Source organism: Sorex fumeus, unplaced genomic scaffold, assembly GCF_029834395.1.
Source record: "Sorex fumeus unplaced genomic scaffold, SorFum_2.1 ptg000034l, whole genome shotgun sequence".
Lineage (NCBI taxonomy): Eukaryota > Metazoa > Chordata > Mammalia > Eulipotyphla > Soricidae > Sorex > Sorex fumeus.
In genome coordinates, this window is record NW_026606091.1 from 45,082,642 (window position 1) to 45,095,342 (window position 12,701).

Sequence of the window (12,701 nt, forward strand, 5' to 3'; positions counted from 1 at the left end):
TGCAGTCTACTCAGCCTTACTCAGTCAACGCTCTTACAGACGGACTCGGGGCGTCCGAGGGACCCAGTGTTCTGTCCCTTGGCGTCCCCAGGGGATGGAGGGAGAACGTCGCCGCTGTCTGTGCACAGAGGGTTAATCTCCCAAGCATCTGGCACCGTTTCCTCTTCCCCTGGCTCTGGGCCCCAAACAGAGTGGATTTCCTTCAGGCCCACAGCGGTGCTCACTTTACCGACAGCCCTGCCACTTCTGGTTGGCCAGGCGTGAGCCCAAGATCTATTTTAAAGCCAAGAGGGGCAGGCACCGTGAGACTCTAACGGAGGCGAGCTAGGTTTGCTTTCAGCAGAAGTTCCCCCCCTGGGGGGTTCCGTCCACAGGCGCTTCAGTGGCCTCTGCAGCCACCCTCTTCAGCCAATGGGGGCAAGCCCCGCAAGGGCAGGACCTCCTGGGTGGTGGGCGTTCTCTAAGATTCCACTTTGGTTTTTTGTTTGTTTGTTTGTTTGTTTGATTTTTTTGGGTAACACCCGGCAATGCTCAAGGGTTACTCCTGGCTCCGCACTCAGGAATTAATCCCTGCTCGGGGCATCATATGGGGTGCCGGGAATCGAACCCGAGTCGGCCACCACGTGCAAGGCAAATGCTTGAGAAAATGCTGGAGAGAAACATCTCTCATTAAGGGGATCGACCTGAAACCTCCTGGCTCTGCTCAATCCCGCCTGCCGGGAGCGCAACTCCGAGGGGATGGAAAGAAACCAGCCTTTCACCAGGCAGGGCGGAGGAGAAGGCGGGCGCAGCTTCCTCCTTCCCTTCCTGCCGCCACGCCCCACACAGACCAGCTTCACGCGCATCCCCGGCAAGCCCACGTTGTGAAGTTGTGTTTGTCAGAGGACACCTTGACATTTTCTAGATGTGCATGCAGCCTGTCCTGTGAGCTGGCGACTGTTTTCGCGGGGCCCAGGGGACGCTGTTGGCATTGGGGAGACTCTGTTTCGTGATAGATGGGCCACTTTGCTCCACCAGGAGCGAGGGCTGAGACATAGATGAGCCTTCTTCCTGGTGCCGGGGGGCCTCTGTCTTCGGGCCTGTACCCGAGGGGTCGCTGTGTTGGTCAGGAACCCCGGCGGCTCTCAGAAAGGAAGGCTGGGTCTGTGTTACTAAGGAACGTTCTCAGGCCCCTTGGCTGGAATACCTCCCAGCAGGAAGGGTGGGGGAGGGGAGGGTGTGTTGTTAGCATCAGCCCCATGCTCACTGTCTACTCCAGGCCTCCCGTAGAGCACCCCCTGTGAGTCTCCCGCCTCTCTGTGCCTGGGATCTTGCTGTCTCTCTGGTCTCCTGGGGGAGTGGCTTAAGCCTCTGCCGGAGACCAGCACAAGCCTCTCTCTGGCTCTGCGGGCAGCTTTGTGGGGGAAAGGAGAGAGAAGCAGCCTAGGCGGACTCAGGTTATCACAGGGGCAGCGTCCCACGACTTCCTGGCCCGAGGAAGCAACCCTTGTGCAGCCTTTCCTGCTCTTGCTCCCTCTGCCCTCCCTCTGAGGGCTGGGCGAATGGACCCCCGCGCAGTGACCCTGGCTGGGCCTGTCCCTGAGCTGTCATCGGCAAGAGGAGGGAGGGGACGGGCCAGCCGCCGAGGAACTCCGGAGCTCCTGCCCGCATTCCCTGCCGTGTGGTCCTGTCCCACTTGCACGGGCCGGGTTTGCCCGAGCTGTCGGGGTCGCCCCCTCCTTTGCTCTGCTCTGGGCTCCTGTTTTCATGGTGCCCCACCTCCCATGGCCCCAGGGAACCTGGCTGGTCACTCTGCAGATCTCAGGGACAACGTGTCCTCTGGGGAATGCACGGTGACCTCTTTCTCAGCCACGTTCCTCTTCTCACACTCCTCAGGTTCACTGGGATTGGGAGTCTGACTCCTCCAGGCCTCCTGACCAGACCTCCCAGGCTGGCGATGTGTGGACTAAGAGGTGTGTGTGTGTGTGGGGGGGGGGGTCGGAGAGGTGTGTATTAAGCTTCCCCAGGTTTGACTCGTCCATCCATTTGCCATCCTGCAGAGGCAGCGTCCCTCAGTCTGTCCTGGGGGCAGCCTTACAGCCCAAAGCCGGTTCTTGGCCAGGACAAGGGTCAGAGTGCTCCTCCCCGCCCTCCCCCCAACCACAAGAAAGAGAGGGTGGGAAGGAGGGGAACTCCCCACCCCCACCCTCCACCCCTGAGCTGCTCTGGGCTCTCCCAGCTATGAGGAAGTTTAAGTTCATGGCCAAGTATCTGTTCCTCAGCCCAAAGTGAGTCTGTCCTTTGCATGGCACTTAACAAAAAAATAACTGGATTAAAGGATCAGGTCACCTATTACCCGGGGGACAGGGTTTCTAATTTAAATATCTCAGCTTTAGTGGCAAGTGTGCTGGCTGACGGAGAGGGACCCTGTGCCGGATGTGGGAGGGATGTGGGTCGCACGGTGAAGGCCGTGGCAGTCGTAGTGGCCAAGAGGCTGGCACGTGGGTGAGGGTGGTAGCAAATCAGGGAGCCCAGTGGGCAGGGACAGTGAATGGAAGTGACAGTGTTTATCCTTAGAGCAGGGAGCACTTCTGTAGGGTCCTTCTGGGGCCCGCTGGAAAAAGTGGGTCTCCCACAGTTCAGTTCATTCTGTTGGAAGGGCCCCTGCTGCATGCCCGGAGCCCTGCAAACACTCAGGGTCTTGGAGAACCTTGTGTGCGTGTGTTTGTGCGTGTGTGTGTGTGTGTGTGTGTGTGTGTGTGTGTGGTCCTATTTTTTTTTCTTTTTTTCTTTTTGGGCACACCAGGTGATGCTCAGGGATAGCTCCTGGCTCTGCACTCAGGAGTTACTCCTGTCGGTGCTCTGGGGACCATATGGAATGTTGGGGATTAAACCTATGTCACTGTGTGCAAGGCGAATGACCCACCTGCTGTACTATTGCTCTGTGGTCCAACTCTGTAAAAATGCTTTGGGGCTCTGGCCCGGGCAGCTGATTTCCCACAGAGTCTGACAGTGACTGAGTAGTGGAAGTGTCAGAGTTTGCATCTAAGAAGATCCTTGAAGAGAACTTTCAGCCCTGAGACTGAGTAGCAGTTGGCAACCGTTTTAAGAATTACTCTGTGCTCTGGCAGTGATTCTCTCTCTCTCTCTCTCTCTCTCTCTCTCTCTCTCTCTCTCTCTCTCTCTCTCCCTCCCTCCCTCCCTCCCTCCCTCTCTCTCTCAAATTGCCATTTAAGGATCTGATGGTGGGGAAAAATGCAGAAGACTTGGGATTGCTTTGTCGCGAGCCCTTTTTTCTTTCATCACATACTGATTTTTTTCCTTCTCAAAATCAAAAACCTTCACTATCACCGCCTGTTCCATTGGCAGAGAGAGCTCATTTGTTCCTAGCGAGAAACGTATGTGGGTCCTGTATACTTAGTGTAAAATTGCTTAAGAATGATGCAGTTTGGGCTGTAGAGCTAGTCCAGGAGTCCAGGGCTAGAAGTAAGCCCTGAACATATTGGGTGTAGCCCCAATATTGTATTGGGCTATGCCCAATAGTGTATTGGGTGTAGCCCACCCTGCCCCCAACCCTACCCTCCACAAAATGTAGAGATTTGAGAGCTGCTATGCTGAGCCCTGCTTATAAAGGAGGTGGCTGCTCGGGCAGTTCCATTGCTGCCCTGAATAGGGGCTGGCAGAACATCTGCAGGACATGAGTCCCTAGGCTGTAAGTTCAACCCATATGAATTCGCTTGCAGCTGTATTATTTTACACACTTTAAGATAAATAATGGATGCTTTAGACACAGCATGGCTACCAGGTCATAAATAGAGCAGATCTAAGACCAAATTCTGATACTCACATGGGCATTTATTTTAAAAAGATTTAACAAACTGGGTATAAGCCATTATGTGTAAACTTAGAAGTCTCAGTTCTCTGAGGCTTTAGATGTTTTGACCCCACCTGTTATAAAGACAGATGTGGCGGTTTGTGAAGGCTGGATGGGTCCTGTTTTCCAGGAGCAGGTGTTGAGCCTCTGCAGCCCTCTGAATCAAAGGCTGGGACAGGTGCTCCACTTCCTAAGGCCTCAGGGAACTGGGCTGGTCACTCTGCAGATCTCAGTTCTACCTCGTTCTCATTCTCCAAGCACCACCCTTAAGGGTGGGCCTGTGCCAGTAGGCACTCTTACTCTGTCCTGTTGGTGAAAGGGTGGGGAATAGCTCACCTCCACACAGGTCAGCACATCCAGTTCCACTGATTTTTTCGCATTCACTATTCTAATGAACAAGCCTGAAATTTCACGGAGGAAAACCCATTTCTTACCTTAATGAAGCCAATTAGCAAAACCTCGGGGAGGCTGTGGGAATTAAAAGAGAGCCAAGTGGCAGGAGGAAGGAAGCCCCCTACAGAGCCAAGGGATTTCTAATTTGATCCTGGGTGACCAGTCAAGAGTTTGTAGAGCTAGACAATGACTGTCTGCCCCCTTGGAATGCAACTTAAGTTGATCCCAGACACACAGAACTGTATTATATCATCTCTGTTGTAGTATTTTATTTGGGTTTTTGGGGTGTTCGTGGGTTATTGTGGTAGTGCTCAGGGGGCCTTATGTGGTGTCCGGTATTGAACTGTGTGTTAAACAAGTGACTTATTGCAGTACTATCTCGCCGGCCCTGGTGGAAGTTTTTTGGTTGTTGTTGTTGTTGGTGTGTGTGTGTGTGTGTGTGTGTGAATTTTATTTTGTTTTGTTTTCATTTGGGGGGGTCATACTTGGCAGCGCTCAGGGTTTACTCTTGGCCCAGCACTCCGGAATCTTGGTGATACTTGGGAAACCATATTGCATATTGGATGCCAGGAATCAAACCCCGGTTGGCCTCCTGCAAGGCAAGTGCTCTCCCTGCTGTCTCCAGCCCCCTGTTGAAGTATTTAATGTGATTGGTAGACATACATACTATCCAGATGTTCTTCTGATAGACCTATTGGCCTACCCATATTCTGTGCCATATATTAGAGCTCCCCCTGGAGGGTTAGCTGGGACAGTTCAACGACCCCCGGCATTGTTGATGGCTCTTTCTTGTCTTCCTGGTTTAAGAGTCAAATTTGTTTCTCCCCGTCTGCATTGAGATGTAGTTTATTTTAGAAAGAACTTTGCATTGAGATATAGCTTATTTCAGAAAGAACTTTCCGGTTCATTTAACAAAAGTGCATTTTATCTGAACCTGGAAATCAAGTTCACTTTATCTGCAATTTGGAGAAAACTGGTCTTCAAAGCGAGCGATAAATATTTATTAGTTTAAACAGGACATCATTTAATGATAGTAAACGCAGACTTCTGAGATCTGGACTAGGGATCTCTAGCCCATTTCCATGAACCTGGTCCGGTTGCTGCGTGATTTGATCCACAGGCCCTCCTGCATAAAGATGAATTGATTCTTCCTGCTGAGAATGGAGCTCCAAGATGGACCCTGGTGTCATCATCATTGCTTACCTTTTCAAAAGCTTAGGATTTGTGGTCCATGGTTGTAAATCAGTAATGCAGAGCTGTGTGTCTCTCAGCTGCTCCCTGAAGTAAATAGATTTAAGTGTCAGGAAAAAGCTGCTGAATTTATGGAAAGTAGAGGGGAATATTCCCATGTAATTAATAGGAAGGAGTGTCTCTTTCCTGTTTATATTCTGGTGTCTAAGTCTTTAAAAGAAAAAAAGTGTTAGAAAAGGGTTATCTCTAATAACACCAGAATCCCAAGTTTTGACTCTTTACCAGTAATTAGCATTTTAATCGCTCAGTTTCACCTATCGCAGAAGCTGCAGCCAAAATTCACCATCTCTTCATCAAAACTAAAGGTAGTTGTTGGGTTTTTTTGGGGGGGGGGGGCTGTTAGGGGGCGGTTGCACTGCAAAGATGCTGTGAAATGCTATTTTTTTAAAAAAAAATTTGAATTAGAGCAGATGCTGCTAGTACAGAAAGTATGTGTTGGAAAGAATTGGTATAATTTTTAAGTCCAGAACAACCATTCAAACTGGAAGGCATCTGCTCATCCAAATTCAGACCCTGAAATCCATTTGGAAGAAAGAGAGAGGCTGGTAGCAGGAGCCACAAGGTGCTCTTGGGACACGCTGTGGAGATATCCGCCTCCCTCTCCATTAGCAGCCTCAGCGGACTGAGAGAACTCCCAAAGACACTGACTTCCTCGACAGTATGGGTAATCCGACTTTTGTTCAGGAGAGAAGGCATCTCCTAAAACGTATTGCTGCTGCTAATCTTACTGTGGCTTTAGTGAATAAGCTTCCTACATGTCTAATGAATGGATTAATGAACTGTAGAATTTAGGACAGGTCTTTAAGCAGCCTTTCATGTTACAGTTCCCTCTTTGATCCCAGAGCAAGGTTTTAAGTTCTAGTCGTGCTGTGATGCTTTATTTTTATGTATTTATGTATTTTTTATTATTTTGCTTGTTTGTTTTAAACCTGGGAGGGCCCTGGGCTTACTCCTTCCTGGGTCTGCATTCAAGGATTACTTCTGGAAGTGCTGAGGGACCATATGTGGTACTCTGGAGATTGAACCCTGGTTGGCAAATGCCTTAGCCACTGAAATCTCTCTCCAGCCAGTGCCTTAATTTGTAACCATTGTTTAGATCCAGAAACTTCCTCCTGTTTTTTCATGCCTGTCTACCTGCCCCCAACACACACACACACACACACACACACACACACACACACACACACACAGACACACACAGACACTTGCCATCCCCCAAAAGCCAATGTGGGGGAAAAAGAAAATCTCTACTTATTCTTATAAAGAATTATCACTGTCACTGTCCTCCCGTTGTTCATCGATTTGCTCGAGTGGGCCCAGTAACGTCTCCATTGGAGACTTTGTTGTTACTGTGTCTGGCATATCGAATACGTCACGGGGAGCTTGCCAGGCTCTGCCGTGCGGGCGAGATACTCTTGGTAGCTTGCCGGGCTCTCCGAGAGGGGCGGAGGAATCGAACTCTTCGATTCCTCTTTTTTGTTGGCCGTGTACAAGACAAACGCCCTATCGCTGTGCTATCGCTCCAGCCCTTATCACAGTAAATAATTGGCCAAAAGAAACTGGTGGGTAGTGGAGGAGGGGGGAGGGGGGAAGTATCCCGGGCAGTCCAGTGCTCACCTTAGCTGTACTATGCATCTCTTTCTGCTGCTCTGTTGATTCCAGCAATAGCTTTCTCTGGTGTGAGTGGGTTGTGACCTGGGTTTACGCAAAGTTGAATGGTAGCAAATATGATTCAAATATTTAAATTTTCTCTAGTGCCTAGTGACATAGAAGTTGCTGACATTTGACTAAAAGAAAGTTTAGTTTGTGTTTTGAGGCAAATAGATCTCTTTGACATGTTTTGTTATAAGGATTAGAGAACCACAAATTAATGATAATATAGTAAAATTGAAATTAACCCTCGTTGCTAGCAATGGTAAATCTGAATGGTATTAACTACTGGACTTTGACAAAGACTAGATCAAGACTGGAAGGTCAGGGTCACGGAAATACCACAGGGGTTATCCTGCCTCACGTGAGGCATGGCCATGACGAGAGGGAATTAAAGGAATAGGCATTATTGTTACTCATTATTTATTAAGTCTGAAGGGGGATGTGGAAAAAGAAGAGGGAAGGAAGCCCCCACTTCATGGACAAACTTTTAGTTCATGGGTAACTGTGAGGGTTGTTCTGTGCTCTGACAGGATGTAGGAATAAATTCCATTTATGAGCAAAGCCATTTTTGTCCATTTTCCTCAAAATGAATCCCCCCAGAATCATCAGAGCTTTGAAAATAGCTTAAAACTTATGTAAATGATCATCATACCAAATTGCATCTTTGCTTTGCGTGCTCTGTCGGTAATGCTGGGCACACACTGGATAGACTTAAGATGGAAACAAAGCTGACGGACCAGGGAGTTTGTACAATCCTTGGGGAGCTCAAATCAAACTCAAAATTCACTGCCACATTATCTGAAACGAGCAAGACATTTGGAATTTGGGGGTGGGGCTTGAGGCAATCACCATCAGAATCTTATAGAATGTCATGTAACAGAATCACATGGAATTGATGGCTGATGAAAAATAGGATTAATTTAAAAAATCATTAAATATGTGTTTTTTGTTTTTTTTTCTTTTGGGGTCACACCTGGTGATGCACAGGGGTTACTCCTGGCTCTGCACTCAGAAATTATTGCTGGTGGTGCTCAGGGAACCATATGGGATGCTGGGAATTGAACCTGAGTGCAGAGAAAACACCCTACCCCACACTGTACTATGGTTCAAGCCCCAAGATGTGGTTTTCTTATTTAATCACAAAATGAGGGTAATGATATAAAACATTTTAGGAACCAGAGGAGAGGTACCATTAACCACTAACCTTTCAAAGTCACCCGAATTCCACAGAGAAGCAAGATTTTTTTCTTTTTTAAATCAAAATTGGAAGCAGAGACATGGCAGTTTGTATCTTTGGTCATGTTGTTTGCGATGCACATGGTCAATCACAGCCATAGTAGAAAACACTGTGGCTTTTAAAAGCCATTGAAGGGATCTATTGTTGACCAGTATTCACTTTGGGAAAATTTCTCTCCAGAAATGTCCTGTCTCCAGAATAATTACATTATATCTGGCAGAGAATCATAATATTTTCAGTATTTTTTCATGTAAGTGGTCCTGCCCTTTTTTTTTTTTTTTTTTTGGCCACTGAGGACACAGTCTTCTTACATTTCTGAAATATAATGGAAGACTGGTACAGTTGCTATATAATCCTTTCCAGTTTAGAAGGTATTTGAGCAATGACTTAAGATGATTTTTTTTAATGTTTTTTTTGTTACTATTTTTTTTTTATTAGTGAAACGCCATGAGGTACAGTTGTAGATTTACAATTTTTTGTGCTTGGGTTTCGATTATACAATGATCAGATACCCATCCCTCCACCAGTGCCCATTTTCCACCACCATGGATAATATCCTTCCCACCCCCATCCCCTCATCCCCCCACTGCCTCTGTGGCAGGGCAATCCCCTGTGTTCTCTCTCTCCTTTGGGTGTTGTGGTCTGCAACAGAGGCATTGAGTGGCAAACATGTGACTTAAGATGATTTGAGCTTAATGTAATTTCAAATGTAAAAGTATTGGATTTTAAAAATCCAATAGCATTTATTGGAATTGCCCTGGATATACCCTGTTAAACAAAATAAAACTTATAAAATCAAGAAATGTTTGCAGTATAATGAGAGAGAGGGAGGGAGGGAGGGAGGGAGGGAGGGGGAGACGGAGGGATGGAAGGAGGGGGGAGGGGTGGGGCCAAGGCAATCAGGAAGGTGTGAAAGACAAGAAAGTGAGACATTGGTGGAGGGCACTAGCACTGGGGGTGGGTGTAGAGTTTGAACATTGTATGTTTGAAACCTTAGTATCCACACCATTTGTTTGTATTTGTTTGGGGACCATGCCTGGTGGTGCTCAGGGCCTGTGCCTGGCCTTGAGCTCAGAGGTCACTCTTGGCGGGGCACACAGGACTGTTGGGGGGGGGGGGCATGTGGGGTGTCAGCGATTGAACCCGGTTCATCTGCTGGCAAAAGCGACCACCCTACCTCCTGTACTATCTCTGACCCTTTATTAAGCAGTTTGTAAATCATGGTGCCTAATTGAAAAGAGAAGTTCGTACACCATGTCTATGTGAAGGATTTTTTAAAAAGCGAAATTTGCATTCACAAGAGTTCATCATTGTCGCTTTCGTTTTCATTCCAGTCAATTATGTGTTGGCAGGTTCTCGACTTGCGTATGGCAGGAGGATGTGGTACCTAACCCTGATTTTGTTTTCCTTTTATTCTAGAAGCCCCCCCAACTTTCCGAGGATGATCTCTGGCTAAAGAACGAGAGAGAGAACTGTAGTGCCCACCTCCTGGAGCCTGCTACCAGCTCTCTTCCCCCCGATCACAAAAACATGGAAATTGAGGTCTCGGTGGCAGAATGTAAGAGTGTTCCTGGAATCGCCTCTAGCCCACATCCCTTGGACCACGCCGCCCCCTTCTACTCACCCCCCCACAATGGCCTCCTTGCTGATCACCATGAGTCTCTGGATAACGACGTGGCCAGAGAGATTCGCTATCTAGACGAGGTGCTGGAGGCCAACTGCTGTGATTCTGTCCTGGACGGAACGTACAACGGCACATCCTCCCCGGAGCCCGGAGCCAGCATCCTGGGGGACAGCCTCAGCCCTACCCCTCCCTCAGCCACGCCCCCGGAACCCACCAAGAGAGCCACCGGCCGACCCGTCCCGCCCCACATCGAGCTCTGTCAAAGCAACTCTGACACCATGGCAGAGGGGGGAAGAGAGAACGGCCACTCCCCCGGGCACCCCCGGGATCTGCTGGGGGACAGCCTGCAGCCCCCCGTGAGCCCCAGCTCCTCCACCAGCTCCAGGTGCTCCTCCCGCGACGGGGAGTTCACGCTCACCACGCTGAAGAAGGAGGCCAAGTTCGAGCTGCGCGCCTTCCACGAGGACAAGAAGCCCTCCAAGCTCTTCGAGGACGACGAAGGCAGCAAAGACCAGTACTGCGTGCGGAAGGTGCGGCCGTCGGAAGAGATGCTGGAGCTGGAGAAGGAGAGGCGCGAGCTCATCCGGAGCCAGGCCATGAAGAAGAACCCCGGCATCGCTGCCAAGTGGTGGAACCCACCCCAGGAGAAGACCCTGGAGGAGCAGCTGGATGAGGAGCACCTGGAGTCGCACAAGAAGTACAAGGAGCGCAAGGAGAAGCGGGCGCAGCAGGAGCAGCTGCTGTTGCAGCAGCAGTTACAGCAGCAGCAGCTGCAGCAGCAGCAGTTACAACAGCAGCAGCAGCAGCAGCAGCCTGCAGCCCCCGCTCCCTCTTCCCCACGCGCCGGCGTGGCCGAGAACACCAAGGACATTGTCACAGAGCAGATTGACTTCTCGGCCGCCCGCAAGCAGTTCCAGCAGATGGAGAGTTCCCGGCCAGCCGTGGCCAAGGGCCAGAGTACACCCAGGCTCTTCTCCATCAAGCCCTTCTACCGGCCTCTGGGGTCCATCAACTCCGACAAGCCGCTGACCATCTCGAGACCGGCTTCCCTGGGGGGGCCTCCGGATGACAGTGTCACATCGGCGGCCAAGGGGCAGAAAGCCAGCTGTGGCCCAGAGAGCAAGCCGGCGGGAGGAGGCCAGGGCAGCCCTGCTCTGCCAGGGAGGGAGGCGTCCTCCAATGAGCCCCCCAAACCCGTATCCAAATCCTGGGCCGAGGACGGAGAGTTTACGAGCGCCCGGGCGGTCCTCACCGTGGTCAAGGACGAGGACCCGGCCCTTCTGGATCAGTTCTCCAAGTCGGTCAATGTCTCTTTGACCCAAGAGGAGCTGGACTCCGGTTTGGAGGAGTTGTCGGTGAGGTCCCAAGACACCACGGTCCTGGAGACCCTGTCCAATGATTTCAGCATGGACAACATCAGCGACAGCGGGGCCTCCAACGAGACCGCCAGCGCCCTGCAGGAGAACTCCCTGGCCGATTTCTCTCTGCCCCAGACTCCCCAGACCGACAACCCCTCCGAGGGCCGAGGGGACGGCGTCTCCAAGTCCTTCAGCGATCATGGCTTCTACTCCCCCTCGTCCACACTGGGAGACTCCCCATCCGTGGATGACCCCTTGGAGTATCAGGCCGGGCTCCTGGTGCAGAGTGCCATCCAGCAGGCCATCGCCGAGCAAGCTGACCGAGCCGGGGTCCAGACCCACCGGGGTGGAGCACAGCCACAGGAAGTCAGCCGGGAGGAAACGGGGGCCGCCAGCTCAGGGAAGCCGCAGGGCGTGTTCCAGCCCCCTCAGGTGTCATCTCCCGTCCAGGAGAAAAGGGATGTCCTACCAAAGATCAAGCCGGCCGAGGACAGGGCGCCTGTCCGGGAAAGGCGACTGTCCCAGCCTCTGCCCAGCATCCAGCCCAGTGGCCCCATCGATATGGAGGAGACCCGGCCCGAGGGGGGCTATTTCAGCAAGTACTCGGAGGCCGCCGAGCTCCGGAGCACCGCCTCGCTCCTGGCCACTCAGGAGTCCGATGTGATGGTCGGGCCCTTCAAGCTGAGGTCGAGGAAGCAGCGGACTTTGTCCATGATCGAAGAAGAGATCCGCGCGGCTCAGGAAAGGGAGGAGGAGCTCAAGAAGCAGAGGCAAGTCCTGCAGAGCACCCAGAACAGCAGCAGGGCGAAGAACGCCCTCTCTCTGCCCTCCCGGACCTCGTGCTACAAAACAGCCCCAGGTAAGTGAGGACACCCACACTCAGGCTCTGCGCGGGTCCAGTGGACACGTGTCAGGGGGCATCTGCTCTCTCTGGAGCTGGGAGACGCTGGCATGATGATGGCAACAGGGATCATTGGGGACAGGAAGAATCAGAGCCTGCGTGGTGTTTGCTCGTGCCTAGAGCTCCTTTCTCTGCCTCCCGTTTTTGTCTTGACATCGGCGAGAGAATGGTTCTCTTCCACCTGGAAGGATCACCTCTGGGCTCGGAGGGTGCTCTCTGGGGTGCCAAGAGAGTGGTTCCACGTGGGGATTGTGCGGGGGTCAATCACTTGGCTCTCCGCATCCGTTGTTCAGTTGGGTCCCATCAAGGAGTGAGTGATATTCCACTAATCTATGCTGAGTGCTGGGTCCCTTCCTTGATGGTGTTAGATTGATGGAGAGAATGTGATTTTTGTCCATGGAGGGTGCTCCTTGTGGTGCCAAGAGAGTGGT

The 12,701-nt window shown here is 51.1% G+C and overlaps 1 protein-coding gene across 5 annotated transcripts in view; it reads left to right on the forward strand.

Moving 5' to 3' along the window:
• Positions 1–12,701, forward strand: part of PALM2AKAP2 (PALM2 and AKAP2 fusion) — a 524,226-nt gene that overhangs the window by 480,395 nt on the left and 31,130 nt on the right. For all 5 annotated transcript variants that reach the window (XM_056117284.1, XM_056117282.1, XM_056117281.1 and 2 more), the window contains one exon: positions 9,807–12,228. In XM_056117284.1, coding sequence (XP_055973259.1) covers positions 9,807–12,228 — 2,422 coding nt within the window. The remainder of the gene's footprint in view (positions 1–9,806; positions 12,229–12,701) is intronic.